Source organism: Rousettus aegyptiacus, unplaced genomic scaffold (genome assembly GCF_014176215.1).
Source record: "Rousettus aegyptiacus isolate mRouAeg1 unplaced genomic scaffold, mRouAeg1.p scaffold_m13_p_6, whole genome shotgun sequence".
NCBI classification, from domain to species: domain Eukaryota; kingdom Metazoa; phylum Chordata; class Mammalia; order Chiroptera; family Pteropodidae; genus Rousettus; species Rousettus aegyptiacus.
Window position 1 is genome coordinate 105375151 of NW_023416309.1, and position 26825 is coordinate 105401975.

General features: G+C 51.2%; 1 protein-coding gene across 3 annotated transcripts in view; it reads right to left on the reverse strand.

The window, feature by feature from the left end:
- The window catches only part of PRKCA (protein kinase C alpha), a 354328-nt gene that overhangs the window by 90522 nt on the left and 236981 nt on the right, over positions 1-26825 (reverse strand). For all 3 annotated transcript variants that reach the window (XM_016143695.2, XM_036222156.1, XM_016143694.2), the window contains 2 exons: positions 21169-21280; positions 18046-18174 (listed from right to left, as the gene is read on the reverse strand). In XM_016143695.2, the coding sequence (XP_015999181.1) occupies positions 18046-18174; positions 21169-21280 (241 nt within the window). The remainder of the gene's footprint in view (positions 1-18045; positions 18175-21168; positions 21281-26825) is intronic.

A 26825-nucleotide genomic window follows, 5' to 3' on the forward strand; every position in this document is an offset into this window, starting at 1 on the left:
ACAACTTTCCCAGCGACACGTGAGCCGTCCGTACCTTTTCCGCCGGATCACGTGGCTTCTGTCCGTTTACATGAGGCCGTACATTTTAACAGAGTCGACGTGGCGGTCATTCCTATAATGAGCCCATGTTTTAAGTTAGTCCAGGCTTCCATCCAGGTGCATCGTTGTATGACTCGGGGCCAGCCCCCTCAGCTGCTGCTTCCTGTCCACCTGATAAATCTCTGTATCTGTGTCATGGAGAAAAACCTTGTTCTGTTTGCCTCTCCGCTCGACCTGCTTGCTCGGGTGGCTCCCTAGTCTTGTTTTATGGAGTCTTGTTTTATGGAGGTGGTGCATCCCCGCATTCCACGGGCGCTCGGATGGCGTTGTCTCAACAGTTCTTCGGCCGTCCGTTCTCCTCGGCGATCCATTTTCAGAGATGTCCTCCACGACGGCATTCGCATCCCTTTATTTCCCCATTGCATTTTTTTCATGGGCTACCTGTTATGTGTGTATTTTCCTTCTTTGTTCATTTTCAAATGACCGCGTTTGTAGGCAGACTTGGGGGCCGCCGCAGGCGCTGCGTTTGGTGGCTTCCCCTCGGCCGGCAGCTCCGGCCACTGCTCGGCCACCTGCGAACGGCCACCTCGCCGGACCTACTTGGGCTCCCACGCACGGCTCCTGGCCCCGTATCGGGGCGCCTCACGCCCACGTCACGGCGGGCGGGAACCACTCCGCCGCATCCATCCGTGGCGTCCGTTCCGAGTCCTGCTGACACCGTGCTTTTCCTCACTTCCACGCCTGTCCACTGTCCTTCACACGTGGGGCTCATCAACCTCAGGGCATGACCCGCGAAGACCGGGCCTATCCTGTGGCCACTTCTTTCGTCCTTCCTTGGGAAGTTACGCTGTGCGGAATGAGAAGAGAGGGCAGCATTTCGGCACCCCCTGAAATCCGAGAACCTCTGGGGGACAGGGGCACCTCCCAGTGCTCTGGCTGGCGAAGACCCTGTTTCTCCGAGCCCAGGGGAGGCATCGAGAGTCTCCCTGCTTGCTCTCAGCTGCACGGGGCTTTGCCGTTTCATGCCCCAAGAATGGCCACATCGCTGATAATATTTTTAATGCAGAACCACACTGGCTAATAGTCAGAAATTTCTCCAAGATGGCAGTCGGTGGCTTGTCTGTCTCGACTGTGGGCTTCCGTCTTTTCCTAGGTTTTCCTAACATTTCACAGGAACAGGAGAGGCTGCATTTCAGAGGTTCCCAGCTGGTTCCCTTCATTCAACAGAGAAACCTGCTGAATTCTCTGGCAGCTCTTGGAATTTCACTCCGTCTTCTTAGAAAACCTGGTTAATTCAAAGACAGACGCCTCCTGACCACTCTCAGTTTGCACCACCACGTCTCATGGCAAACACTCCACCTTTGCTTTCACGCCGTCACCTTGTCACCGTGTGCGGGTAGCTTTCCCCCATCTCCGAAAGGCCGAAGCTGTCTGTTCAAGTCGATTCCATATCGTCTCATTGGTCATTTCACCTCCAGCTATGTTACGCAACCTTCGGACACTCCAGACGGGACGGAAGGGGCGGCAGAGGCCGGGGAGAGCACCGGGCGAGGCGCAGGGTGGACGTGCAGCCCACTCTGCTCAGCGTTCACCTTCTTGGGCAATCTCTACTGAATCATGTAATCTGCCTAGAGAGCAACTGGGTTGGCTGCACCAGGAAATCTCCGAGATTCTTTCTGCTTTGAACGCAAGCTGCCTACGAACTGATAGCATCTGCTTATGCCTCTGTTTTCCTGGACACCTCACCTACGTCCAAAGCTGAATGTTTCTAGTCTGGATACTCGGGAGTTAAAGGCCCTTTACGTTGTCCTTCAACCTGGAAATAATTCCTAAATTTGCGGGGGAGTCATTGGATGCCTTGGAGATGACAGCTGGGGCGGCTCTCCCTCCCTGAATGTAGACACAAGATTCTGCACGTGAGTTTGGAGGCTTCTCTGATGCCCCGGAGCTGGGGTGGGACTGGAGTTCTGTCGCAGACCTGCAGCTCGGCACCTGCTCTAAGGTGAACGTCACTCCTCTGCCACTCGGGGTTACTTCATACAGACTCCGGGCTCCATCAGTCCTGGATCGGAGCAGAGCTTTGCCATGTCCCCTAAAGAAGACAGAAACTTCCCAGACTTGCAGGACCGGCCTGTGTCCATCATGAATATATTCAGATAAGAGAGAGGAAGCAGAGGCACCAAGGCAAACACCAGGACTGTCGGTGAGACTGGTCCAAAGAGAAAGCATCTGAGCATCCGACTTCAAGTGCTTCTGGCCCTAGAGGCACAGCTGCTCCTATCTTGAGATAAATGTTCAATCTTAGCCTGATGCCATTGAACATTTATTTAATCCCCTTGCTATAATTCCGTGTTCACTTGGCAGCGTTCTAAATCCTGAGGTCTGTCTACAGTGAATGGCAGGCATTACCCCAGTGGATTTCTGCTCTTTGTGTTATCTACGGGACGGTGTTTTACATGGCAAATCAGTAAAATGGGTTCATTATATTTTGCCTTCTTGGGCATTTCGACTCTACTGGAGGGGCTGCTCTGGTCAAGTCAACAGACACACGGTTTTATTTCTCTCTGTAAATTGATAAACTGGCATCCTGATACATTGCTCAGTCAAGACTGTACTGGAATTGGTTTCTATAGGTCCAGCGGTTGCTGGGTGGTAAGGAGAGGGAACCCTGGAGTTTTGGAAACGGAAGGCCAGAATTAGCTGTACCTCCTCCCTTGCCTTGAGATGCTATGGCCTCTCCACGTGCATGTCTGTTTGGGGTTCTAGAGAACTCTGGTTTTAATAATTTCCCTCAATACCAACCCAAGAATATGTCTATATATTTTTAAGTAAAATCTAATTGACTAGAACTTGACTGCAATCCTCAAATGTTACTGCGCTTAAGAATCACCTTGCGGAATTCACTGATTACACAGATTTGCAGGTTCTTCTTGTGAAGGACTGGATTCAGGATGTCTAGGGTGGGAACGGTAGTCTGTGAATTGAATGGCAACACGCTTTGAGAAACCTGGCATGGGAGAGTGAGTAGTTAACAGCCCCACTGGACTGTTATATCATAGAGGGTCCTTGGCCCACCTGAGACCCCCTCTCTGGCCATTCCTACACTCGGCCCCAAGCCAAGCAATAATTCCTCTCCTGGGGCATCTCCACTCAGCAGCGTGATGGGAGAGCTGGTTCTGAACCAACGCTGACACAGGCGACTCGTCAGCCTGCACCAAAAAGCCTTTGGGTCATGTTCACATAGGAAGTCCCCGACACGGAAATGTTCTTCACGGATTCAAGTGTGTCTCCACCCGTCACAGGGCAAGTCCTTGACACCTTCTTACACTCCATTTCCTCATCTATAAAATAGAGATAAGAAGAGTCTGGCCCAATAGGAACTATACGTATGAAATGAGATTATGTTAAGTAGAATCCTTCGCATGGTACCTGGCTCAAAATAAGCAATCAGTAACTCATCGGATCATCCAGGACAAAAAACCAGCCATCATGAGGACATGCACTGAAATTTACCATGTGCCAGGACCCTGATAAGTGCAGGGATTCTGCCCCGGAAATAAGACCATAAGGGTCCTGGGCACTTGGGGACCAACACTCTAGTGGGCATACAACCTTCTGCCTCCCAAGTGGCATATAAAACTGGGATGGATCCCTCTAGTTCTGGGTCGCTCTCATGTCTGAACCAAAAGCGCACACCCTCGGGGACCAGCCCCCCCTTCCCTGGAGCAGAAAATGATGATGTAGCCTTGGGAACACTGCTCCTGGGGTCATGGCTGGCTCAGCAGCTCCGGGCCACAAGACTTTGGGTTCTGGGTCTCACTGGGGGGAGCTTCTATCTAGTACGGGCCTAGATGGTACTCTCAAACTGGGAGATGCTGGCATCCTATGATCTCAAAGCATCGAAGCACCCAAAAGGGAAGGAGCTACCAGCCCACGACGATAAATGGAGTTCGCTCAAAGGACAGAGGGAGGCGCAGGGGGCGGTGTCGCCATTATCCGCTCTCTCCTGGCACTGCACAGAGTCGCTCCATTTGTGTTCCTAGCTGCACAGTTGTTATTCTCCCCTCCACAACGCCCGCTGATCTAATGTTTCCCTTCTCAGAGGACAAGATGATACCAGAGATGAATCCACGGTGAGAATGAGGGTTCGGTCTGCCTGACTTGGCTCCTGGGTCATTCGCTTTACAATGAGAGGGGTCGGGCTTGAGTAACTCACGCGGGGGAGAGGAAGGTACCTCCTACCCTTCCCTCCTCCACTTCCCTTTCAACTGTGCTTAAAATAGACTTGAGTCGAACTGAAAATAACCGGGGGAGATTAAATTAAATTAAATCAGGCCTGGCTCCGAGGCGGTTGCTAATAAAATCATAACTGTTTACATCAGTGTGGCAGACAAAGACAAAAAATGTTTATTGGTTCTTTACTTCTCTTCCCTTCAAGAAGATGAATCCTCAAGAGATAAAAGCCCAAGGAAACCCACCTGCTTTCTATCACGTTTACGCAAGGAAGTAGGTGCAGAAACCTTGGGGGCTGGTGACCCCAGGAACCTGTTCTTGTGAGCTCGCCTGAAGGAGCCCCATTTGCTGGTGGCCTTTGCTGGGCTCCCCTGCCAGCGGTGCCCTGGCTGAGCCTCGTGCACGGTGCCTGGTTAGCCAGTGACTGTCCACGTGCTTTATCAGTTGACAGAAAAGAGATCAGCTGTCCTCCCCCAAGGCTGCGCCCACCGCTTGCGGGACCGACGGCTCTCTCATACAGTTTCGGTCACCAAAAAGGGGCTCAGGGCTGATTCTCGGAGGAGTACATTTATCAGTGCCTACTGGGGGTTCATGTGGATGAGAAACTATGAGTATTTGTCTGTGGAACGCTATAGTCCTTGGAGAGACAAAATTATAATAAGAAGCCATTTCTTCCCCCAGCCTTTCTCTCTGTTGTACCATTGCGGTCTTTAATCTGAGAACACAAAACTGAAGATAAACATTAATTAAACATATGATGTCGGGGCTAAGAGAATTTTCCCTGGCGAAAACCTCGACCTCGGTTAAAAGAGAAAAAAAAATCTGGACATTCTCATTACCTTCGGGGTCTCTGTGTGACTGGGCCCACCTGTCAACGCCTTAGGCCACCACAAGGTGCTCGCATACATTGAACCTAAAGCAACACTAGATTAATTCTGGAAAGACAAGACTGGGGGGTGCGGGCGTGCCTTGGGTGTAAACTTCTGATACCGTGACACGACCAAGCTGCTAAAGCACTCACTGAACCAGCAGAAGCATTGAGCAGGAAGTGAGAATAAATGAGGAGACGGCCAGCATGGCGGGACCCGCGAGCCAAAGACGAGCCACAGGGTCAAGGTCCCAGTCCCCGCGAGGCCTTAGGAGAGGAGCATCTGGGACCTAAGTGCTTTGGAGGAGGACAGAATGGGGAGTGGACCTGCCGCTCTCTGCGAAACTAGCACAGTTTACCAAGCAAGCAGGAGACACGTGGTTTTCCTAACCGAGGGAGCGGCTGCTGACTGATGGTGATGATTCCGGGTAAAATGGACCTTGCTTTTCTTTTCCCGTGCTGAATGAGGCTAGGTAGCCTGGCTCCCGCCCCATCCTGGAGAGAACCTGAGAATCCGGAGGCATTGTTAGCATGTTGCAGACTAGGTTCTTCTCACGGCTGGAATTCCTCACGAAAGCAGAGTTCTAGGGGTGAGAGTCACAGGGCTGCCAAGGCCAAGTGCGCGCACAGCCTGCAGGCACAGCTGCCCAAGGGGAGAGCTCGAAACGCAGGCCGCGCGCGCTGTGTCCAGTTCCCGGGCCCTAACCGCACGTCTCCACCTTTCCTGGGCCACTTACTCCGCAAGCTACCCGTGGCCCCGTTCCACGAACTCAGCTTCCTGCAGGTTCCGCTAGCGCCGAACCTCGTTGACGTCGACACCGTTTACACTTTAGAACCCAGTGTGCTGTTCCACAGCTTCCAAATAAATAAGAGGGGTAATTAACGTGCCGGGTGGCTAGATGGCTGAATCGAAATTGCTTCTTTACCCGTGGCTGTTTCTGGAAACTGGCCAGGCCGGGAACACGTCCATTTGTCCAACAGGGACTTAGGAGTCACACCCGACGCCTGTATAGAAGCTCAGACTCTGCCACGACCTCTAGCAATTTCGTGGATGTGTGACATGGTTGAAGAAGAAAAGGCGTCGGAGCAGAAGGCGGGTGTCTGGCCCTAGTCCCTGCTCCCAACCCCGTATTCTGTACGACCCTGACGAATGGCTTATGCTGACAGCACGACCTGTTTTTTTTTTTTTTTTTTTTTTTTTTTTTCTGCCTACCACCATCTCCTGGTCTCCCTCCCTTTTATCTTTCCTCTTATGAGGCCTCGCCCTTCAGCCACAGTCGGTTACACGTGACCCAAAGTAAGCCAACGAATCCCTCCTGGGACTTTTGGATTTGTGCCTGAGGCAGCAGGAGACAAGCTGTGAAGGACACGGAGCTGTGGAACTGTCCCTGGCCACGTTTTCTGCCAGGTGGAGGAAGTCTAACTTGCTCTGAATGACAGCGGTGTGCAGAAAGAAGTGAGATACAGGAAGCCAGTCTGTTTCCAGTTGTTTCGATGGTCCCACAGTATTCCAACTCCTGAGTTCCATAAAGTACCCTTTTTTTTTTTTTTTTTTTGGATAACTTCCTTTTCTAAGAGTTAGGCTGAAGTTTGGTTTTGTCTCTTACAAGCCCAAACACCCCACTTAGTCGCCACGTTCCTTCTTTGAGCCTCGGTTATTTACACGTGGACAAGGAGGGGGTCGGGTCACAGAGGAGGAAGAGGAAAAGTGGGCGCCACAACCTCTCCTCTTCGATGGAAATATCGCTCCAGATAAGATCCCACTTGCAGGCATCCGGTGCTCACACTCGTTTGAACAGCCGCTCGACCCGGGGCTTCTCGGGCCTCAGAATTGCTGGGGTCTCCAGTCCCACCCTGGGTTCCGGCAGGGCCTGCTGATTGGCACGGCGATGATCCACCAGCTCTTTCTCTCTGAAACGACTCTCCCAGCAACAAAACGCTCGGGCCGCAGGGAACCGCCACGTGCGTGCGTGTGTGGTTCGTGGTTCGAGATCGAGCGCCTTAATTTGCATTTGCAGATGAGGCACGGGCCATGGAGCGATGAGGCGATGAGGCCGAGGTCTGCAAGTTGGACTCTTGGAGGTGAGCAGTCCGAGCCGAACGCCGCCGTCAGGCTCGCGAGCGGCTCTCCCTCCCTTCCGACGGCGCCGGTTCCACAGCGAGTTTCCGGGAGCGCTTGGCGGGCATGGCCAAGGAAGACAAACGCCAGCGGGGGGCCAGGCTCTCCTGAGCGGGGGCTGCGGCCCCTCTTATCTTATAAAGCCCCTGTTCCCTTTCTTCATGGGGTGCTGGTCGATGATATGTGCTGAGGATTTTTTTTCTCTCTCTCTCCAAAAACATACTGGCATTCTTCAAAAGCCCAGAGTTCTGAGGCTAATAGAGTCCCTGCTCTCTTGTGGAGGGACTGAAGTAAGCTCAGGGTCACCCAGGGTAGCTGGGAATTAGTAAGAAGATTCCAGAGGGTGCGGTTTATAAAGTGTTGGTCGCTCGCACTCTCCTTTCTGGCCTTCTGGGCCGATGTTCACCCACCAGAGTTCTGTGGGTAGTCACCAGAGGACCTTAGGAAATGAGAGTGGCAATATGGCCAAAGAAATACACCCCCCCCCATTCTTTGCCACCTGCACCCCCTGCCCATGCTCTGCACCCCCACTCCCAGCAGGGGCTGGCGACGGCAGAGTGACTGATTCAACAAAGGGAAAGAGACCTCGGTGAGGTTGTTTCGGGATGAGAGAGCCCTTCTCTCTCCACCTCCGCCTGGTGCTCAGTGAAGCCGCCGTTTCTCTGAATTACGTGCCCTGCCCCCGGGTGGGTCTGGGCTGGTGAAGTGACACTTCCCCGCATGCAACGTTCCCCAGATTGGGCGCCCCCACCCCGAAAACGTGTGTAGGAAGCTTGCTTAGCATTTGTTCTTGCTTCAGGATTCCACGGGGCGGGGGAGGGGGGGATGCTTGTGTTGGTTTCTAAAAGGAACCCTGAACTGCCTTTAACTGAAGCGCCAACCTCGCGTTAATTACTGAGGGAAATGGGTGGCGGAGTCCAACTGCTGCGCTGCTCAGAACAGGAAAGCACCCGCGGAGGGGCGGGGTGCTACGGCTTCCCCGGGCGGGCGGCCACTCCACACTCTGTTCAGCCCGGGATGTGATAGCACCGGGCCCAGGAGCCGGCTTATCTCAGATTTTCTCAGGTGATCTGCAATCTGCGTTCGAAGGGGAACTGCCTGGGAGTTGAGACGAACAAACAGCCTGAGGTCTCGGCACCATGTCGATGCCAACAACCAGCGCCTGTGAATGCGACGTAACTGGAGGGTCCTTTGCAAAACATTGGGAAAACAAAGGTGTTGTGGGATGTTGGAGCAGCGGCGTGGCCTTGGAGGGAACCAGAAGACGGTGCCTGCCCCCTCCGGCTGTTTCATGGATCAGTCTCCCCCACACTTGACGTGGATCAAGAGAGGAGCTGTCTCTGCATTTATTTGGGGACACTCCCACGGGTGAACAAAATGGTTTGCAAACGTCGAATGTCCAGGTTTCCCAGAGAGGCACCGATCTGCTCTGTGTTCTCTCTGCCATCCTGACCCCTTTCACATCTCCTCCCCCCATCGAAGAGTTAAAAGAACGTTTCCATGAAAGGGATTTGGAAAACATCATTTGCGAGCTTCTAAGAGATTTCTCACTTGGCTAATGCATTTATTTTCCGGAGGAAGATCAAGTTCTTCGCGATAATTTCATGGCAATTAATCTTTCGCTTTAAATGATAATCCTATAATTAGAAGCAATTAAAATCCAGCACGAGAATGACCTGCTCTGTCGATGTCCCTGTATGCTAATGGGCTAATCTTGAAAGAGGCCCCAGAAATAATTTGTTTCTCCTCTTCCCAAGGATGCGAGCATTCAAAGCCCGTCTTAAGAACGCTTCTTCATGGCAGGAGTCACTGCAGTCAAAGACTCCCGGGGCTTGAGATCATCTTAAGCAGCAGAAAGAGAAGCTGTGTCACCTGGAGCTTGGATACCAAGGTACTTTAGACGAAGGCAAACGGTGCCTTAAAGAAATGACGCTGGCGCCTCTTTGCCCCGGCCCTAGGCCTGCCGCCTCCCACGGGCCACCGGTGACTAAGCAGCAGCGTGGAGAGCTGCGTCGGAATCGCCGCACAGAGAACCGTGCAGGAATAACCATCCGTAGGAGGGCGCGCGGCTGGCGAGTACGCGCTTGACATTTAGCTCTGCCAAAGATAGGTCCGGATGAGGTACCCCAGTCAGGATGTAAACAATGAAATGTCTCTCTGGGAAGATGTGGCCTCTCTCCTGGCTGATAACGTGTCTCTCTGAAGGACCCCAGGAGTCCATGTGGCTTCGTGAACGCGACGAAAACGGGATCGTTTTCACTTGATCCAGATATAGGGCTGACGCTGGAAGAGGTGCTTACATTTGGGATTCAGGAGCGCAGTGCACGGCCGAGGAATATTTTTACGTCGGGCCTACTGGACACTTCCACCATCACCGTCACCACCATCAAACATATATTAGGCACCAATTCGAGGCACGGGACCAGGCAGAGGACATACGGCTCCACCTCTGACCTCAAAAGGCTAACAACGGTCTGTGAGAGGGAGATCAATGTATAAAATAACACGTAAGTGGAATCACATTATAAATGTTATAAAGGACATGGGGAGAAAATGGCCAACTGTGGGCAAGGCAGAAGACGCCAGGAGAGGCTTCATGAGGGAAACTGGAGCTGGGTGTTAAAAAGATGTTCCCAGGGGAGCAGCAGAGGGGAAGGTGAGGCGTGGGAAGGAGCCTGCCCACGGGGAAGCAGCGCTTAGCTTTTCTTTACAACCAGAACGAGGTCGAGGGGCGTCGGGGGCCTACGGGATCAGACCGGAGAGGCAGGAAGGTGCTGGCTGCTGAAGGGGTCGCACAGACACCTGACACCTGATACTCAGGAATGTCCAATCGAGGAAGAAGACAGAGTAGACAAACCCACCGAAAACACTCCAGTCACTGCCTAGAGGCATGCGCATTTGAGCAGGCGTCCCAGAAGTCCTCTTCCGTACCAGCAAGCCGCTGTTGGTTTTCGACTTAGCCGTCGTGCCTGTTTCTTTTGCAAAGGACGTGCCTGGGTGTTAAGCAGGAGGAACTCAGGGCCGGCAACTGCTAGAGACGGGTTCCTCCAAGACCGTGAGGATGCGCGTTCAAGGACACGTCTGCCTGCGAGGAAGGGGCCTGGGCCAGTAAGAAAAAGCCACTGAGGGCACGTTGAGAAAGGACAGAGCCGGGTCACCTGCCTGGCCAGCTCCTGCGCAGTCAGCATACACCCTGAAGGGGCGTCTGTGTCCGTCTTTGCCCATATCCATGCTTCCCTTTAAGGCAGGGCAGAGCTGGGCCAGATCCCCGCTGCCATTTTTATTTCCAGCCATTATCTGAGCCTCGGAAAGCGGAGGCTTGGGGAAATAATGACAGACCCTCGCCCACGACGGTGCCTGCGGCACCGCAGTAATTACGGGTGCCACGGGCCCGTCGCGCAGCAGCCTCCACTGTTAAATTACGGGACGGAAATGAGAAGCTGCAGCGTGGCCACATCTGCCCTCGAGGGAAGGGCCTGTGAATGAGCACACGATCCTCCCCTGGCCAGAGCCTGGAGCCGGCCATGTATGTAAGCGTGGGAGGTGTGTGCCCAGAGGCTGGGGGCCGGGTGTCCTCCACGCGGCAGCTGTGTGACCTTGGGCAGGCCACGTGACCCGGGGCAAGCCATGGGAGCTCTTCCAGCCTGCTTCCCCAGTTACAAAATGATGATGATGATGATGATGATGATGACAGCCTTTCTCTCCAGGCATTGTCGCGATGAAGTAACACACAGGAAGGCATCCGATCAGCGCCTGGGGCGTAGAGGGTGCTTCATGCATGCCAGGTCCTCTTCTCGCAGGACCTGGGCGCTCGGATGCCAGCAGCTTTTTCGGGGTTGCTCTCGTGCCTCCCTTTTTCTGCATCTGCTACTTGTCTTCTGAGCAGCTGGCCGGCTGCTGGCATCGCCATCCAAAGCTCTGATGTGGGTTCCGGCCCCGGCTCCTTCCGGCTGACAGTGCTTCCTCCGGGGGGGGGGGGCGGGCATTTCAGAGCTGCACTGGCCCCAACGAAAAGCTCCAAGTTCAATTCACACTGCCCAATGCTTTGGAGGCTTGGTGGGTGTGAAGAATTTCAAACTGACGGCGTTGAAGGAACAGTACAATGACCATCTGTCTATACACTCGATTCACTCACTGTTAACATTCTGCCACACGTGCTTTGTGCACGTGGGGTGTGTGTGTGTGTGTGTGTGTGTGTGTGTGTGTGTGTACATGTATTTTCACTTTTTTTTTTTTTGGCTGAATCATTTGGAAGTTTCAGACATTAGGAAAAAAATCACCCCTAAAAGATTTCCGCACTCCCCTCCGTCATTAGCATCATCACCTAAAAATCTCCCATGGACACAAAAACATTATCCAAAACGCGGTCCAGATCTGGAGTCCCCCCGTGTCCCCCACGTGCCCTTAATGAGGCCCTTTCGTTTGTTCTTTGTTTTGGCTCCGGGATCCAACCGCGTGTTACAACAGAGTGCGTGTGGTTCTCAGGTCACTTTAGCTTCCTTCGATCGAGAACATTCCCCCTTTTTTTTCATGACGCTGACATTTTTGAAAAGTCCGAGCAGAATGTCCCAATGTCTGGCTTTGTCTGTTTCTCCCTCCCCCATGATTAGATTCAGGTTATAAAATTTCGGCAAAAGCACCTGACAGGTGACACTGAGCACCTGCTACTGTGACATCAGGCTGTACACCCCTCGCCCCCCGTTTGTCACAGTATCGGGGTGGGGGCTGAGTTTGATCATTTGGCTAAGGCCTCAGATATCCGACCTAATTACACAGCAAAGTATTTAATCCAGGTAACGGTGTTCTGACTATTTATTTACCTTTAGTGGGATATCGTCTCAGGATTTTTAAAAAAATGGCAATAAAATCCTGGACTGTGTTTAGTGGGCTTCTTCTTGGCGGGGGTGTTGCTACACTAATTCTGAAGTGTGGCTGCATGTCACGTGGGGGCAGAGCACATGAGTAAACACGTAGGTGCGTGTCCTCGAGAGCCAGGGATCTCCCGGAGGAGGAGGGAGGAGGAGTTGGGACTGGAAAAGGAAGGGAGGAGTCCTGGGCCAGGGTCAGAAGCGGAAGCATCCGTGCGACGTCGTTTAAAAAAATTCCCGCCTTCAACACGGGAAGAAATTCCCCTTCGGCTCTTCCCACCTTACACTCAAAATTCTTGAAATCCTGGACCGTGGAGAGCTTCCTGAACACACTGTGTCCTCCGCACCTGTCCTGATTCTGCGGCCACTTCTGAGGTGAACCCATCTGCAGCTTCCTCGGGGGAGGCCCTGTGGCCCCTCCCACCTGCCACCACCCCTAAGGGCAGCTGGCGTTAACGCTCTGTCATTTTTTTTTTAATGTCTCAACTCCCCCTAAAGACTGCACATTCCACGATGAGGGCCATGTCTTCGTCATCCGGAGAGAGCCCGCTCAGTACGTGTATGACGAGTGGATGAATCGGAGGATGAATGGTTATTATTACGTGAAGCTGAGCTGAGTCCCCCTGCCTCGACGCTAACGGGGGAGGAGCGCAGGGGAAATATTGTGTCAATCACAACGTCGTGGTAAGTCTCAACAGCTGGGGTGGTGAGGCAAGGGGCAGGGAATTGCACACAGTCCTAGAAGGCAGGCAGAGGACGGGCCCCTTATGCTGTAAAAAGCCCCGCCCCCGCCCCGAGCTCATCTTAGAACTTTAATCTCCACGCCAAATTAACAACCCAAAGCATGAGAGAAAGTGAAACTCTTCTGCAGAATAATCTGTGTATGGGAGAGATGAGTTCCTCAAACAGCTGTAAAGCATAGGATATTTTTTCCACTTACTTACAACATTAAATTGAAAATTTGTTTCCCTGGAATTTTTTTTTTTTTTTTACCACTCCTGCGAATCCCCCCAAAAAATAGCACACAAGAATGTAGAAAATCTATTAAAATCGCATAGCGAAAGCAAAAAGAGATGACACTGTTCAGAGAACATCAGCACAACTGACCAAAAAATAAAAATACACCAGGAAAGCGAGGCCTTCCCCATACACACTGCACCAGCCTGGACAGGAGACTCATCTCTGGTCTCCAGAGGGAGGTTTCTGCCCCTGAGCCGGAGTCTGCTGGGAGTTTTATTTTACTTTGGGGATTGTCTTCTGCGCAGGTAAAATGGAGGGGAAGCCGATCCGCCATTAACAGAGCCGTGCAGGGTTCAAGGGCATTTTCCAAGACATCCTGGCATCTGGAGATCAGCTCCACTTCTTAGGGTTTACCGTTCACGCCTGTGTTCTCGCGAGAGCCAGGCCAATTCCCACAGGCCAGGGAAGCCCTTCGCCGGGCACCCCTGCCTCTGCCTCCCACGTGCCCGCAGTCCTCCACAGCACCCTTCCCTCCCCGTCATCGCCCTGAGCGTCTCCCGGAGGCGCATGATTTAGTGCCCGTGTAATTAAGCACTTAATTCCACGTGGACTTGGACTGTCCTTTAATGCCTTCGCGTGTGACTTTTCCCCCTGGTTGTCCCACATTTGGACCTTCTGTAACATCTGTAACATCAAAGAACCCGGGGAATGCTGAATATGGGTTCGGCAAATATTTATGGGTTTGCTATTTCTTCAAAAACAAACAGCCTCTTTACTGAGTAAGAGACTTGGGACGTTCGCAGCCTCTGGGGTGGGGGTCAGACCCAGGCTCCAGCCCCAACTCCATCACTGCCCACCTGATAAGGTAGAGCGATTTCCTTCCCCGCTCTGAGCATGCTGGCTCATCTCGAAGATGAGGACGATAAACGTCCTTTGTAGTATTGAGGGGTCAATGAAATAATGAATAGAAAGTACTTGGTACAAATAAAGGTCCAGTCTTGTGAACCGTAAGTACACAATAGGTACTCAAGAAATGGTAGCTATTGTTATTTAAACTATTCGTCATGACAAACCGGTGTCTGAACTGCTGGGCAGGGAGGGGGCCTGGCAGGCCCCGTAGGAGGGGCGTCACCACTGGCAGGGTCTGCTCTGACGGGCCTTTGTATTTCTTGCAGTCCTTTTACGCTGGAATAAGGTGTGTGATGTCCTCTCCTTGGCTCCTCAAGCCAATTTCCGGTGACTCACGCGGGTACTTATTTCCCTCGAGTTTATCGGGTATTAAAAAAGGTGACCGCTTCGATACTCAAACCACAGTTACGGAAGGATGTCAGTATTGGGGGTGCTGGGTGGAGGGTGTGTGGGAAACTCTGTACGACTCTAGCAACGTTTTTAGTTTTTTTTTGAGTTTGGATCTGTGAATGGAAAAAACACGGCCACGCACATACTAAACCTGACAAACTCTGGGGAGGCCGACGCGGCGGTTCTACAGACCCAGAGACCGAAGGTGAACACACGGGATGGGTGCCCGTCAAAATTTCGAACTAAAAGCGGGTCACGGCCGGAGGTCACGTCCTTGGCTTGCAGCTTTCTTGGCCTTAAGTAAGCCTGTCTATTGTCTTGTTGCACCTAAGGTAACACACCCCTGGAATAATCCATTGTTTTCCCCAGACCCCTCTGAGTGCCACCCACAGCGCCAGAGCACGAGACCGCGGAACCCTTCCCTGCACACTGCCTCTGTGTGCTGCAAAGATCGACTCCCCTGAAGCCACCAATGTAAAAGAAGGATGTGTCCCTCCCTCCGTTTTACTTTTTATCCCATCCCGGAGATTTCCCCGCGCTGCCTTCTCCCACCCCCCTCCATCCACCACCGACGGATTTCCTGGAACCCTCCTTGGGTCTCCTCCTTTGATTCTAATGTATCAAATAAACTGCAGGACTGTCATTCTCGGCAGCGTTGTCTTAATCCGTCGAGATTTTGCTTCCTGGCAACTGTCGTCAGTTTGGCGCAAACAAACGCATTCGAGTTCTCTACAGTTTTGGACATTTCCTACGTGGACGGATGAGAAGCTCTGCTCATTCTGGTTTACTGCTTATATTTATCCTCCCATTGAAGCCCGGCTAATTCCTATTTACGACGATCTAAAATTACTCCACAATAAAAGTTTTAGAGAAATGATTACCTATTAGTTATTCCCCCGAGTTCGGTTTTCTATACTTAGGATCGGCTTTCCCTCACACAAATAGCAGCAGTATTGTAAAAACGATTTGCTGTGCGCTGGATATTTGTGGCCCCCCCGCCCCCTCCCCCCAATTCCTATGCTGAGGCTCTAACTGCTAAGGTGCTGGCATTTGGAGATGGGGCCTTCGGGGGAGAGGTGGTTAGGTGCCGAGGGTGCAGGCTTCACGACAGGATGAGTGTCCTCACAGGAGGGACACCCGAGCGCTGGCTTCCTCTCTCCCCCCATGCCCTCCCTGCTTCCCAATCTCTGCCCTGTGAGGACAGAGCTAGACGCCAGGAAGAAAGTTCTCCCCAGAACCAAACCGGTGGCACCTTGATCTTGGGACTTCTCGGCCTCCAGAACTGTGAGAAATAGACGTTTGTTGCCGAAGTTGCCCAGTCTACGGGATTTGTTATCACAGCCCGAACTAACACAAGATTCCAATTCTTACCGATACTATCATTAAAATGTCTTATCTCTACATCTATTGGTTAAGTAACTAACCATTAAATTTGCCATCTGCGTGACTTTGGATAAGTTCCTTAAATTCTTTGTGCCTCAGTTTATCTATAAGGTAAGGGCAACAAAGTAAATTTCCACACAGGTTTATATGAGTTAACTATGTAAAGTGCTTACAAAGTGTCCGTTTTGTGGGAAGGGCTCAGAGTGTTAGCTGCTGTTGCTGCTATTATTAGTAAACTATTGCTGAATTTATTTATATTCCTAGGGCGGAGCTATATCTATGTAAAAAATTTTACACTCATTCTCAAGAGACTTGACCTAGACTGCTGTCATAAGTTATAGTGGGTGGCTTTCATGTGTGAAAAATCTATCTGTCTCAGCGAAGGTCCCTGTCTCCTAAGATGACTACAATTGTGAATCAAGTTCGACTCTCAGCAATGGTGCAGCAATTAGCATATAAGCCCTAGGAAAACACTCTTTGTCCTTGCACGATGGGACCTGACCTTTCTCTTCTATCTGTGTGTGCCATGTGCCACCCCGACCAGAGCATCTGTGCCCGCCTTTGCGGTTTTACATCTGCAAGCCTCTTGAGGCCCATAGAAGAGACTGGTGGACTCAGGCAGCACCAGATGGCGGCTGCTTTTATCCCTGGAGAAGGCGTGGGCCAAGTCCAGCATGTGTTTTGCTGTATTCAGAAGCAAAATGAATGAGAGCTGAGCGTTTAAAAACTGCCCCGGAAGTCTTGCCTGACGGGAGCTGGAAACCTCACAATTAAGCTTGGATTCTTCACCTGCGTGCCCCAGTACGTGACTCTGACAAGGCAGAAGCCTCAGTGAAAATGAGAGAGAAACAAGTGTGAGGTTGTGACAATGCAGACTTACCTGCTCGTGACCCCCATACCTGTCCATGGCGGGGATTTTATTTACAATGCGATCTAGACTGTTAGCTATATTTGATTTCTTTCGTAAGGCTGTTTCATTTGATTTGTTTCATGTCCAGAGGCTCAGGGTTGGCTCTCCTAGCAACACCGCAAAATCCTTTGATTTTCCCTGGTTTCTTACCCGAGAAGACAGCGCTAGATAGAAAAGTTGCTTATCTTGCAAAGAAAAAAATACGAGGATATTTTCAAAAGCAAGCTTTCTGTGGAACTCCTTTCATACCCCCACTCCCCCAAATAGACCCTTTCGATATTTTTTTCTATAATACCTTTTGTTATCTACAAATAAATGACATTGAAGTTAGTCTTTCCATTTTTGTGACAGATTAACATTCCTAAATACAAATGAAAACAATACCTTTGCAGTTCAAGTGGAAAATGAACGCCCTAGTAAAGGAAAGAGAAGGCATGGTTGTACGGGAGGGAGCCCCAAGAGTCAAGACACCAGACTGAAAACAGAGCTAAACCATAAATCAACACGGAGTGGGGTATGGTGGATATGCCAGGGATTTGAGGCTCCGGGATGGGTCCGGGGCCGGCAACACTCCATGATAACCTGATCGTGCGTGTTGATATACTTAACATGGATTTGGTGGGCAAACCAAAGGAAAAGCCATGCTATGGCAGGGCCCACCCAGACGCAGTCCTAAGGAGGTAGTGTCTTGGCTCAGGGACAGGGAATCCTGGCTCATGTTGGGCTGTTGGTCGGAGGTGTGATTATTAAGACAGCTCGGGGTTTGGAGTCAAAGGCTTTGGTTCCAACCCTGGCTCCTCGCTTACTCTGTGACATTGCTGGTTCCTGCTCTCTCTGTGCCTCAGCTTCCTGTTCTGGAAAATGAGGCTAATAATCGGATAGTCACGAGGACTAAATTAGTCTACGTGGAGTTCTTCGCACCGGGCCTAACGCAGAGGGAGAAGAAACGGCCAATGGCTGTTTGCTGCCGCCGCTGTCATTACGGTGGACTTATCGGGTCATTGCGGCCTGATGCCACTGAACACCGGGGTCACCCATCACCTCCCCTTGCCCTGGCTTCGCTCTCACCAACAGCGCTTTGCTTAAATAGCTTCTCCATCCCCCTGTCACCAGGGGGAGAACACACTGGCCACGCCATCAGCGTCCCTCGGTCCACACGCAGCTACGGCTTGGCGCGGCACTGAGCATTTGCGAATTTGCTGGACAGAGCGGTCTCCTGCGAGATGCGCCGACGGGAGTCAGCGGCTCTGCGTCTGACCAGCTCCGCGGCAGTGACAGGCCCGGGTTTCCGAGCCCCGCCCTGACCTTCATCCGAATGCCCGCCAAAGCGGCGCGCCTTATGCGCACCTCCGCGAGCCTGCCTCACCTGTGACGTGGAGCTTTTCGTCGGTGACCTCGGCCTTCAGGTAGATCCGCCCCCGCTTCTCTGTGTGGTCCATCCCGCAGAGGCTGGGGACGTTTATTACGCACTGCTTGTGCACGTTCATGTCGCAGGCTGTGGGATCGAGAGAGCGGAGAGTGAGGCCGGGCACACGGACACAAACCACTGCTTTCCTCAGTGTCTCGGCCGTAAGAGCACGAGTGGAAACGAGCTGCTCTCCAACCTGATGCTCTGCTACAATGTTTCTGGTGACATCGAGAACTGTTAGCAGACGTCCCTCACAGCACCGGCTTCTCGCGAGTGACGGTGTCCTGAAGACACCCACGCCATATTTTTCCGGGCTTATCTGAAGCAGAAAACCTGCCTGGTCTGCGACTACATCGGGTATTCAACAATATTCAAAATTCACGTAGGTAAATGTAGACAGAGTGCAGACAGATATTCATTCATTTTACGTACGCAGAGACAAATAAAAGGCAAATCTGAAGCAGAGGATACTTTCTGCCAAAGAACTCCTCACGCCTGCCTCGCTCACCACTCAGGAAGAGTGAGAATCTGTGGGTTGACTATAGGAAATTCATAAAATTTTCCTTTCCTGAGCTAGCTCTGCGTTTTCAAAAAGGCTTAAATACGTTGCCTTTTTTTTTTCTTAAAAAAAAAAGAACTTGTGTTTGATATTTTAAACCTGTCTTCAAATATTTAAATATTATTCCAAGTAAAACAAATACATGCCTGGCATGATAAGCCATTCCTTACCAGCTGACATTACGTGGGCGAGGCAGGGGGAGGATAAAAAAAAAAAAAAAAAAAAGAAAGATCAGTCGCTGCCATGAACCAAAGGAACCCTGGAAAGAATCCCGTGGGCTGAACGCAAACAGGAGACCGTGTGGCTGCTGCAGCTCGAAGGTCCCGTGCCTTCCGGCTTCCAGAGGAGGCGGCCGCGGGAAGCCTCGCATATCCGTGATGGCATGCTACAGGGCTCCCCTGTAACCGTCCGGGTGGAGCCTGCGTGCCAGTCTGAGCGTTTAATTTTAAACACGGTACGGTAGCTTGCCCGAGGCACCGTGAAGACGGCCCGTCCGCCGTGATCGAGCACAGAAGGCAGGACGATGGGCGCGACGAGGAGAGAACCGCCCGTCGGGTCTGCTCAGGCGTTTTTACTTCCAAAGCGAACTGTTCAAAATCATGTCTGTCGACTTCGCGAACATGCGGACTCTTGGACACATCTTTAAGCGCCTGGGTAGAACCTGCAACTTCGAGGGAATCAATGCCGCGGCCTCAGGAGACGGCCCGGGCAACACGGGCATGGGGGCGGAAAGGGCTGTGTCCCTGTTCTGGCTCTGTCACTAGGGGCTTTTACGCCGTGGGAAGCTCATTTGTTCCGTTTCCATTTCTTACTCTGAGAACCCAGGGGCTGGCCTAGGCGAGTGGTTGGTAACATTTTTTTTTTCCCACCAGGCATCATGACCCTCCAACCTGGAGGGGCACGGGCAGAGGCTTCTTCTCTGGAGAGGTTAAGGGAGGGGGGGGCCCGGGCGCCCACCTGCTTATCTTCCTCCTTCCTCCCGGAGGGGGCACGGGCAGCTGCCTCCGATGCCCTCTGACTCCAAGGAAAGGAGTTTAAAACTAAGAACGCCAGTTTTCAAATGTTGTTAAGCAATGGAACCCATTTTTTCCAAACGAAATCTTAAGCGGAATCCTAATATATAAACCAGAGGAGGATTATTTTATTAGCATAAACTGAGTTCATAAACTCCAGTTTATACCATTTACTTAGGATAAGGTCATTCATGGATAACCAATAAAGCCCTGTGGCCCGAATAAAAAACTGAAGCCAGGTGTTAAGGATGCCGAGTGACGTCTCAGTTCAGCCTCGACAGCTCGGTCGTTTCGCCGAAGTTCTATGGTACCCCCAGATCCGGCTTTATACAGGAGCGTGTGTGTGGATGGTACCACCGTTCGGCTCCCTGCTTTCTCATCCCCTCGACGCGTCAGTTTATGTCCCAAGTTTTAAAAGCGGTTACAAGCGGATTTGCAAAGGCGCTTAGAATCTGCACGTGCAGAAGCCCCGAAAGCCGCGTCTTTGGAATCCGAGGGGCTCTTGAAACACGGATGGCCACTGGTCTGGAGCATCGCGGAGCTTTCGTGAGGCTGCGACACTCCGCAGCTCTGGGAGGTGAGGACCTCCGGCCTTCTGGGCAACTCCTTGCCCACTCCGTGATGTTCGTGTATCTTGATTTCTATATACCGGGTTTGCTCCATGGAGGATAAACACGGAAAGTGGTTGGCCATACTAGAGGGCATAAATGAATGGCAGTGGGCTGGTATTGCCCCAATGCTGCTTTGTGTACTGGAAAAATAGACTCGGCAATCACCTGCCATCTCCTAAAAACATAAACTTCTATTTAAGTAAGTAAATAGCCTGGGGAATCTCAAAGTAGAAGAACTATCAAAGCAAAAGAGTTTCCACAGTTGTTCTTCTTTCCTCCTGGGAGCTGACGGAGAGGCATAGGGGACAGAAAAAGGGGAAGGGAGGAGGGGGGTGCCCTCCTCATCAGTGTCTTCGGTGATTTCACTGCTAACTGCACTGATACAACTGGATCTGACCCTGGACACACAGAGCCAGGGAAGTTAAGACGCCATCCCGGTTTTCATTTTCGTTGTGGTCTCGTTTTAAGGAGATCCGCCTGGATTTTCCACAGTCCAACCACCAATCAGAGACGCGGGAAGATAATGAGTATGCCTGTTTAGCTTATTCTGAAGCCCAAACAAATGTGGACTCTGGGGGTGTGGCGTCTTCCTCTAACACACGGCACGTGCTCTGGGGCTGGGCCAGCCTGCACTTGACAGTGACTGAGGATTTCCACCATGAAGAACTGTGATGGCACCCGCTCCATTTGTAAATCAGGTGCTCTATTTGGATTTGTAAATAGGCAATTAAATAGTTTGAAAGCCCAGAACTTTGATGGCGGAGAAACCCTACACTTTGTTGGTCTGGTATACATCTGAATAACTTCTCTTCCATTGACGAGTTAGTGCCGAAAAGTCGCTGAACCTGGGCATATGCTTCTGAGCCTTGTCGTCTACTGGAAAAGAAAACTTACTTACTGTCGCATTTCATCCCTTGGTGGATAAGTCCGTACAGCAGTGACCCACAGTGATCGCAGAAGGTGGGGCTTCCGTAAGTGTGGATTTTAAACTTGTGCTTGCTCCTGGGGTCCTGGGGGGAGAAGAAGCGCATTACTCATCCCACTCACAGACAGGCCACGTCCCTGAACCGAGTCCCGCTCAGGCCCCGCCACACCCCACTCCCATGTCCGAGTTCGGTGGACCCGGACTGTGCGCTGCTCTCTGGGGTCGTGCAGTGAATGGGTGGTGGCGACTTTAGCGCATCACATTTTGTCGGGTTGCCCTGATTACGGGCCATGTGACCCATGACCGCGTTTCTGCTTTTCACAGTGTGTCTTTTGCACAGAGCAGCGTTTCCGCCGAAGCGATCACTTCTGGACCCAAAGTCACCAAAGAGCTTGGGGGCAAGGACCGCGTGGGATCTCTGCATCCCAGTGCCCGGCACGGGCTGCAGTGTGGAGCAGGCGCAAAATCAGAGTGTGTTTGTGAAGCTGAACCAAGTCTGGGCGGCCTCCCTCTGGGCAAGGTGTCCAGAAATATATTGTAAGACCAGATATGCATCCAAGCCCACAGGGAATTCTGTACTGGTTCCAAAGTATTACATGCATTTACACGGGGAAATTCCAGCATAATCGGAGGACAGCGGGAAGTGCACTAAAAGCATGCTCGCCATAGTCTCCCTGCTGCAATTTCCATACCTTCTACAGCATACCATACCTATGACTGAAGGAGCAACTAGGTAGCTTATTTTCAAGTGTTTGTTCCTCAACGCACAGATAGATTACAGATAAGGACGTGAACACTGAATACGGAGCAAACCGCAGTAATTGAAAAGCACGACCTCTGGAGTCGGACTGCCTGGGTTCGAAATCCAGTTCCATTACTTCCCGATAGCGCGACCTTGGACCAATGAACAGAAGACTTATCCACCGCCTCATCTGCGAACTGGGAAATGAACAGCACCTACCTTACGTGGTTCTTATGAGGGCAAAACGAGCCAACCTTGGTAAAATGCCGAGGTGGGTCGATCCGTGGAAAGCAGTAAACACCTCTGCTTCCTGGGCCTCTGTTTATCAATATGTGAAAGCAGAGGGTTGAGCTAAATGGTCTTTATGTTCTATCTGAACTATAAAACGATTTCACGGGCCACGGACCATATCAAGATCCTCGCTCATTACATTCCTCCTCCTGAATCATTCTTTGTGGCCTCAACAGCGGTAAAGACAGAGCTGCCATTGACTGGATTCGGGAAGATGGAGACAGTTGGGCTTGGGCTATCCTTTAGTCTCGGGTTCCTCAAATGCAAAAAGATACACAGAGAAAGATATTCTTGGCTTCTGACTTTCTGAGAGCCGAGGTGTTGGAGATCGGAGGATATTCTAAAGGCGATTTTGACTTTATAAGATAACTGACCTTTTAGTTGACCTTGGAACCTAAAATCTAAGTCACAGGCATGCCAACAAACTATTATGATTACCTTTTAAAGACATAAATTCTAAAATTCTGGAATATTTCAATAGTGCCGAATAACAAAAAGCAGCGTAAATCGAACACCCAGATTTGACAAATGTTAGCAATTCTTTCGCTTTTTCACTGTACAATTATTATCCTCATTCCACAGAGATGTGAATGACCTTCTGAGTCACATGGCCATTGAATATCAGAGATGGAATCTGACCAACATCTGTGTCTTTGACACCGATTCCCATTCAAGAGCTTTCAGAAACCTACTTAGAATGAGGCTCTGGTCTTAACATCTTTTTAAAAAATGTTTTATATTTGCAACACAATTTTTTTTTTTAAATGAGAAGACCTGTTTTGTAAATAAAGTTTTATTGGAACACAGCCATGCTCATTCATTTCCATACTTTCTGTGGCTACAATGGCAGAGTTGAGTAGCTGTGACAGAGCCCACAAAGCCTAAACTAGTTACTAGCCGGTCCTTTCAGAAAAAGTTTGCCAATCTCTGCTTTATGACCATAGTTTTCAAAGTATGGCCCCTACATGGCACGGCTATCACCTGAAACTTACTGGAAATGAATTTTCTTTTTTTACCGCCCCCCAGACCAACTGAATCAGGAACTCGAGGTGTTTCGACATGTCCTGCGGATGATCCTAGAGTGGGCGAGCACACTGAAGAACGAGATCCACGGCTTTAGAAGGTTTCTCAACAAATATTTAGTAAGTGCCTCACAGGTGGTAGGCGCGTACGTGTGTGGATGCCTAACATGGTTCGTGAGGCGGTCTCCAGTTTACTAGTTTACTAAGTGAACACCTTTCCTGGGAGACTACTTTCCTTAGTTAGGAGTAGTTGTGAATATGGCCTGAGGCACGGGCTGAGCCTTCCAGCATCAAAGCAGCCCACCACGCAGAGGTAGTGTCTTACCACGTGGAGGGCAAAGAGGCTGCTGGGGAAAGGGCGCACACAGTTCTCCCTACAGAAGGAAGGTGTCAACCACGGGTGCTAAAGAAATAATGCATGGCGGCTGACACACAGCTCTCCGGGACCCGGGGGTGCCAGGCGGCTCCCGGGAAGCTGTCCCACTGGTTGGCTGTCAATCGATCTCTGTTGATGTGGCACTTGCTTCACATTTCAGGAAAATCTAAATCTTACTCATCCAACCCCTACATGGCGCCCTCGGCCTCTAACTGTTTGGAGATGTAGGAAGAGAGGAAGCCATCCCTTCCACCCCCTGGTAAGTCTGGAGATCACTAAGTCCTGCAGGAGTCCCACTTCGAAATCAGGAGTTGCCAAGGACCTTGCCTATGATGACAACGATGGCAACCATCGCGACACCTGTGTGTGTGGGTCATCACTGCTGCATAGGTAATTTACAATGACCACGATCTCTCCTATAAAAAGCGCCTTGACCAGGATCTCGGACACCTGTGTTCTGCCTCCCGCTGTGATGCAAATTCAGTGACCTGGGGAAAGTCCTGTCACTCATTTATAAAGCGGAAACAAAACCAGTCTGCCTATGTCACCGCCTAGGGGTGAGGCTTAACTTATGGAACATAAGAAAAAAAGAGCAACTTGGAAATCCCTAGACGAATACAAATTAGTACAATTATATCATCCTCAGAAGTCGAGTGAGGCGCCTCAGGATACATCAGTGACATGGGCCCGAACAGGAAGGAAGAGGAAAGCCAATCGGCCTCAGTCCTCAGAGGTGGCTGGAGTGGATGCCAATGTGGCAAGAAGCCAGGGGACTTCTGTGAGGTCCGGGGCTCCTGCCCTCTGCCCGAGACAAATGCCCCAAGCCGAGTGGTAAATTCTGAAACCGTCTGCCAGGCCCACTGGCCCACGTGTGCCGCCCCCGACTGGACGGGCGCATCTCCCACATGCCGGAAATGGAACGCGGGACTGATCCATCTCACCTGGGCCGACAGGAGAAACCAGCGTGAGCTAAAGACCGCACCTGCACCGAAACACTCCTCAGCCTCCGGGTTTCTACTGACGGTCACCACATCGCGGTGCGTTTTACGACTTTGGGCGCTGACCCTCTCCGTCTGGCTCCTGAAGGTGCTGGGCTGGACCAGCGCCTTTACAGCGGTTTGTCACGCGGTCCTACGGCTGGCACGGGGTGCCTGGGGGCTGCTGAGGATAAGAGAGAGGGAGAGCACAAGAGAGGGCCGCCACTGCTAAAAGAGAAGTTTGGAGACAACGGGACTGGATGATCTCTTTGTCTTGCTTAAAAAAACACACACACACACTTTATTTTGAAATAACTTAAGACTCGAGAATTTGCAAAAATAGTACAGACTGTTCTCACATACCCTTCGCCCAGTGACGACATCTTATGTAACTTTAGTATGTTAGCAAAACCGGGACGCCGACGCTGCTACCGGACCGTTCCTTCAGTGACAGACTCCACGGTCTCACCGGACCTTACGTGCACAATCCCAACGCACGCATTGTTATCGGACAGCTTGCGGATTAAATACACTGTTTACTGAGTGGGGAATACACTAATATTTGCTGGGTACGTATCACTAATTCCAGCGGAACTCCAGCAGAAGATCATTTACGGCTCGTTCGTCAAATAGATCATCAACTGGATTATACATTTGCGGTCATAGGAGGATGAGTCTAAAGATGTGTCAGAAAAGTAGCATCGCAATGCTTTCCTCTGTATGATGGAATCGCAATGCTGTTTTCAAAACTCTCTGATCAGTCTCTCAAAACAAAGACCATTTTGAGGCACAAGCTGATGGGGTAATCACTAAAGCACGGTGCCAGCCAGAGGTCAGGGGACAGTGAAATGTGTGGGCGTTAACGGGCATCCCGGTGATGCTTGCGACCTGACGGAAAGACGAGGCAAACTACGGGACACCAGGGCACGAGCCATGCCCCACTGGCTCGAGTAGGTTTCGTGACAGGTGCTGAGCGAATCACTCGATGATGGGGTGGTGTTCCCAGGAGACTCCGCGTGGTCAGGGAGGAGGACAGAGAGAAGCTGGGTCTCAGGTGTCCTCATGTCCAAGCCCCACTCGTCCCCAGGATGCGAGAGGCAGCGTTTGACGGACGGGGCCTCCGAATTCTCTCCTGCATCGACCTTGACATCCCATTTCCTTCCTCGCATAATCCCCAGGTAGCACCCAGGCTTTTCTCATCTTGCTTCGACTGTTCCCTCCACCTGGCGCAACCATCTTATGCCAAGATCCCACCTGCTAAAACGTCTAAAAAGGCAATAAACCAAGGCTGCTTCCTCCTCACAGGAAGCCTCTCCAGACATTGGCACCAGATACAATTTTTCTCTTTCCTCCGACCTTCCAGAGCATGTTATTTCTGTCTTTCTGTCTTTAATGTACCACTAACACATTCTGCCACTTGAGAGTTATTTCTCTACCTCTTCTGTAATTTTTTATTCTCTCTCTCTTCCCTCTCCTCCCCTCCCCTCCCCTCCCCTCCCCTCCCCTCCCCTCTCTCTCATACATGCACACACACCTGGAGGGCAGACGCCATGATCTAATTTGCAGCTGGGCCGGAACCAAGGCTGACAATTAAGTTTAAAGTATTCACTTTATTTCTGAGCTTCCTGGAAACCAGAGCAAAGAAGGAAAAGAAACCTAACAGGTTCCTCCGGGACTGCGAAGCCACCTGGATGCACAGATCTGTCTTGACGGCCTCTAAAATCATTTTGCATTGCGTGTGGCGGACCTTCAATAAATGGACTGTGGAGGAGACTACACGCCATTTTTCGCAGAGCACACTGTTATCACTGCTCACCTGAGGCTTCGAGATAGTTTATCCCTCGTCTGTTACGTCTGGCCACACCTGGTGCCACGTCTTCGCCCTTACCTAGTTAGTAACATCTTCCCGCTCGGTACAACGCATGTCAACCTCACTTTTTACTTCCCTAGGCACTGGCAGCCTCTTATTAAGTGGAATACGAAACCTGCTGTCATATGTCACAAGCCTGACATGATATAGTATAATGAAAGTGAAAAACATTCGGCTCGGAGGCTTCTGTCGTATCTACGGCTGGGGGAGAAAAGGGGGTTTTTGACTACACCAACTTTCATAGGCACAAAGGAAGCCTAACGCGCAAATCTAAATCCAGAGCTCTCGGGGAAAAATAAATAACTAACGCATGAAAATTTCAGGTTCTACCGAGAGCATCTGCTGGCTTCTC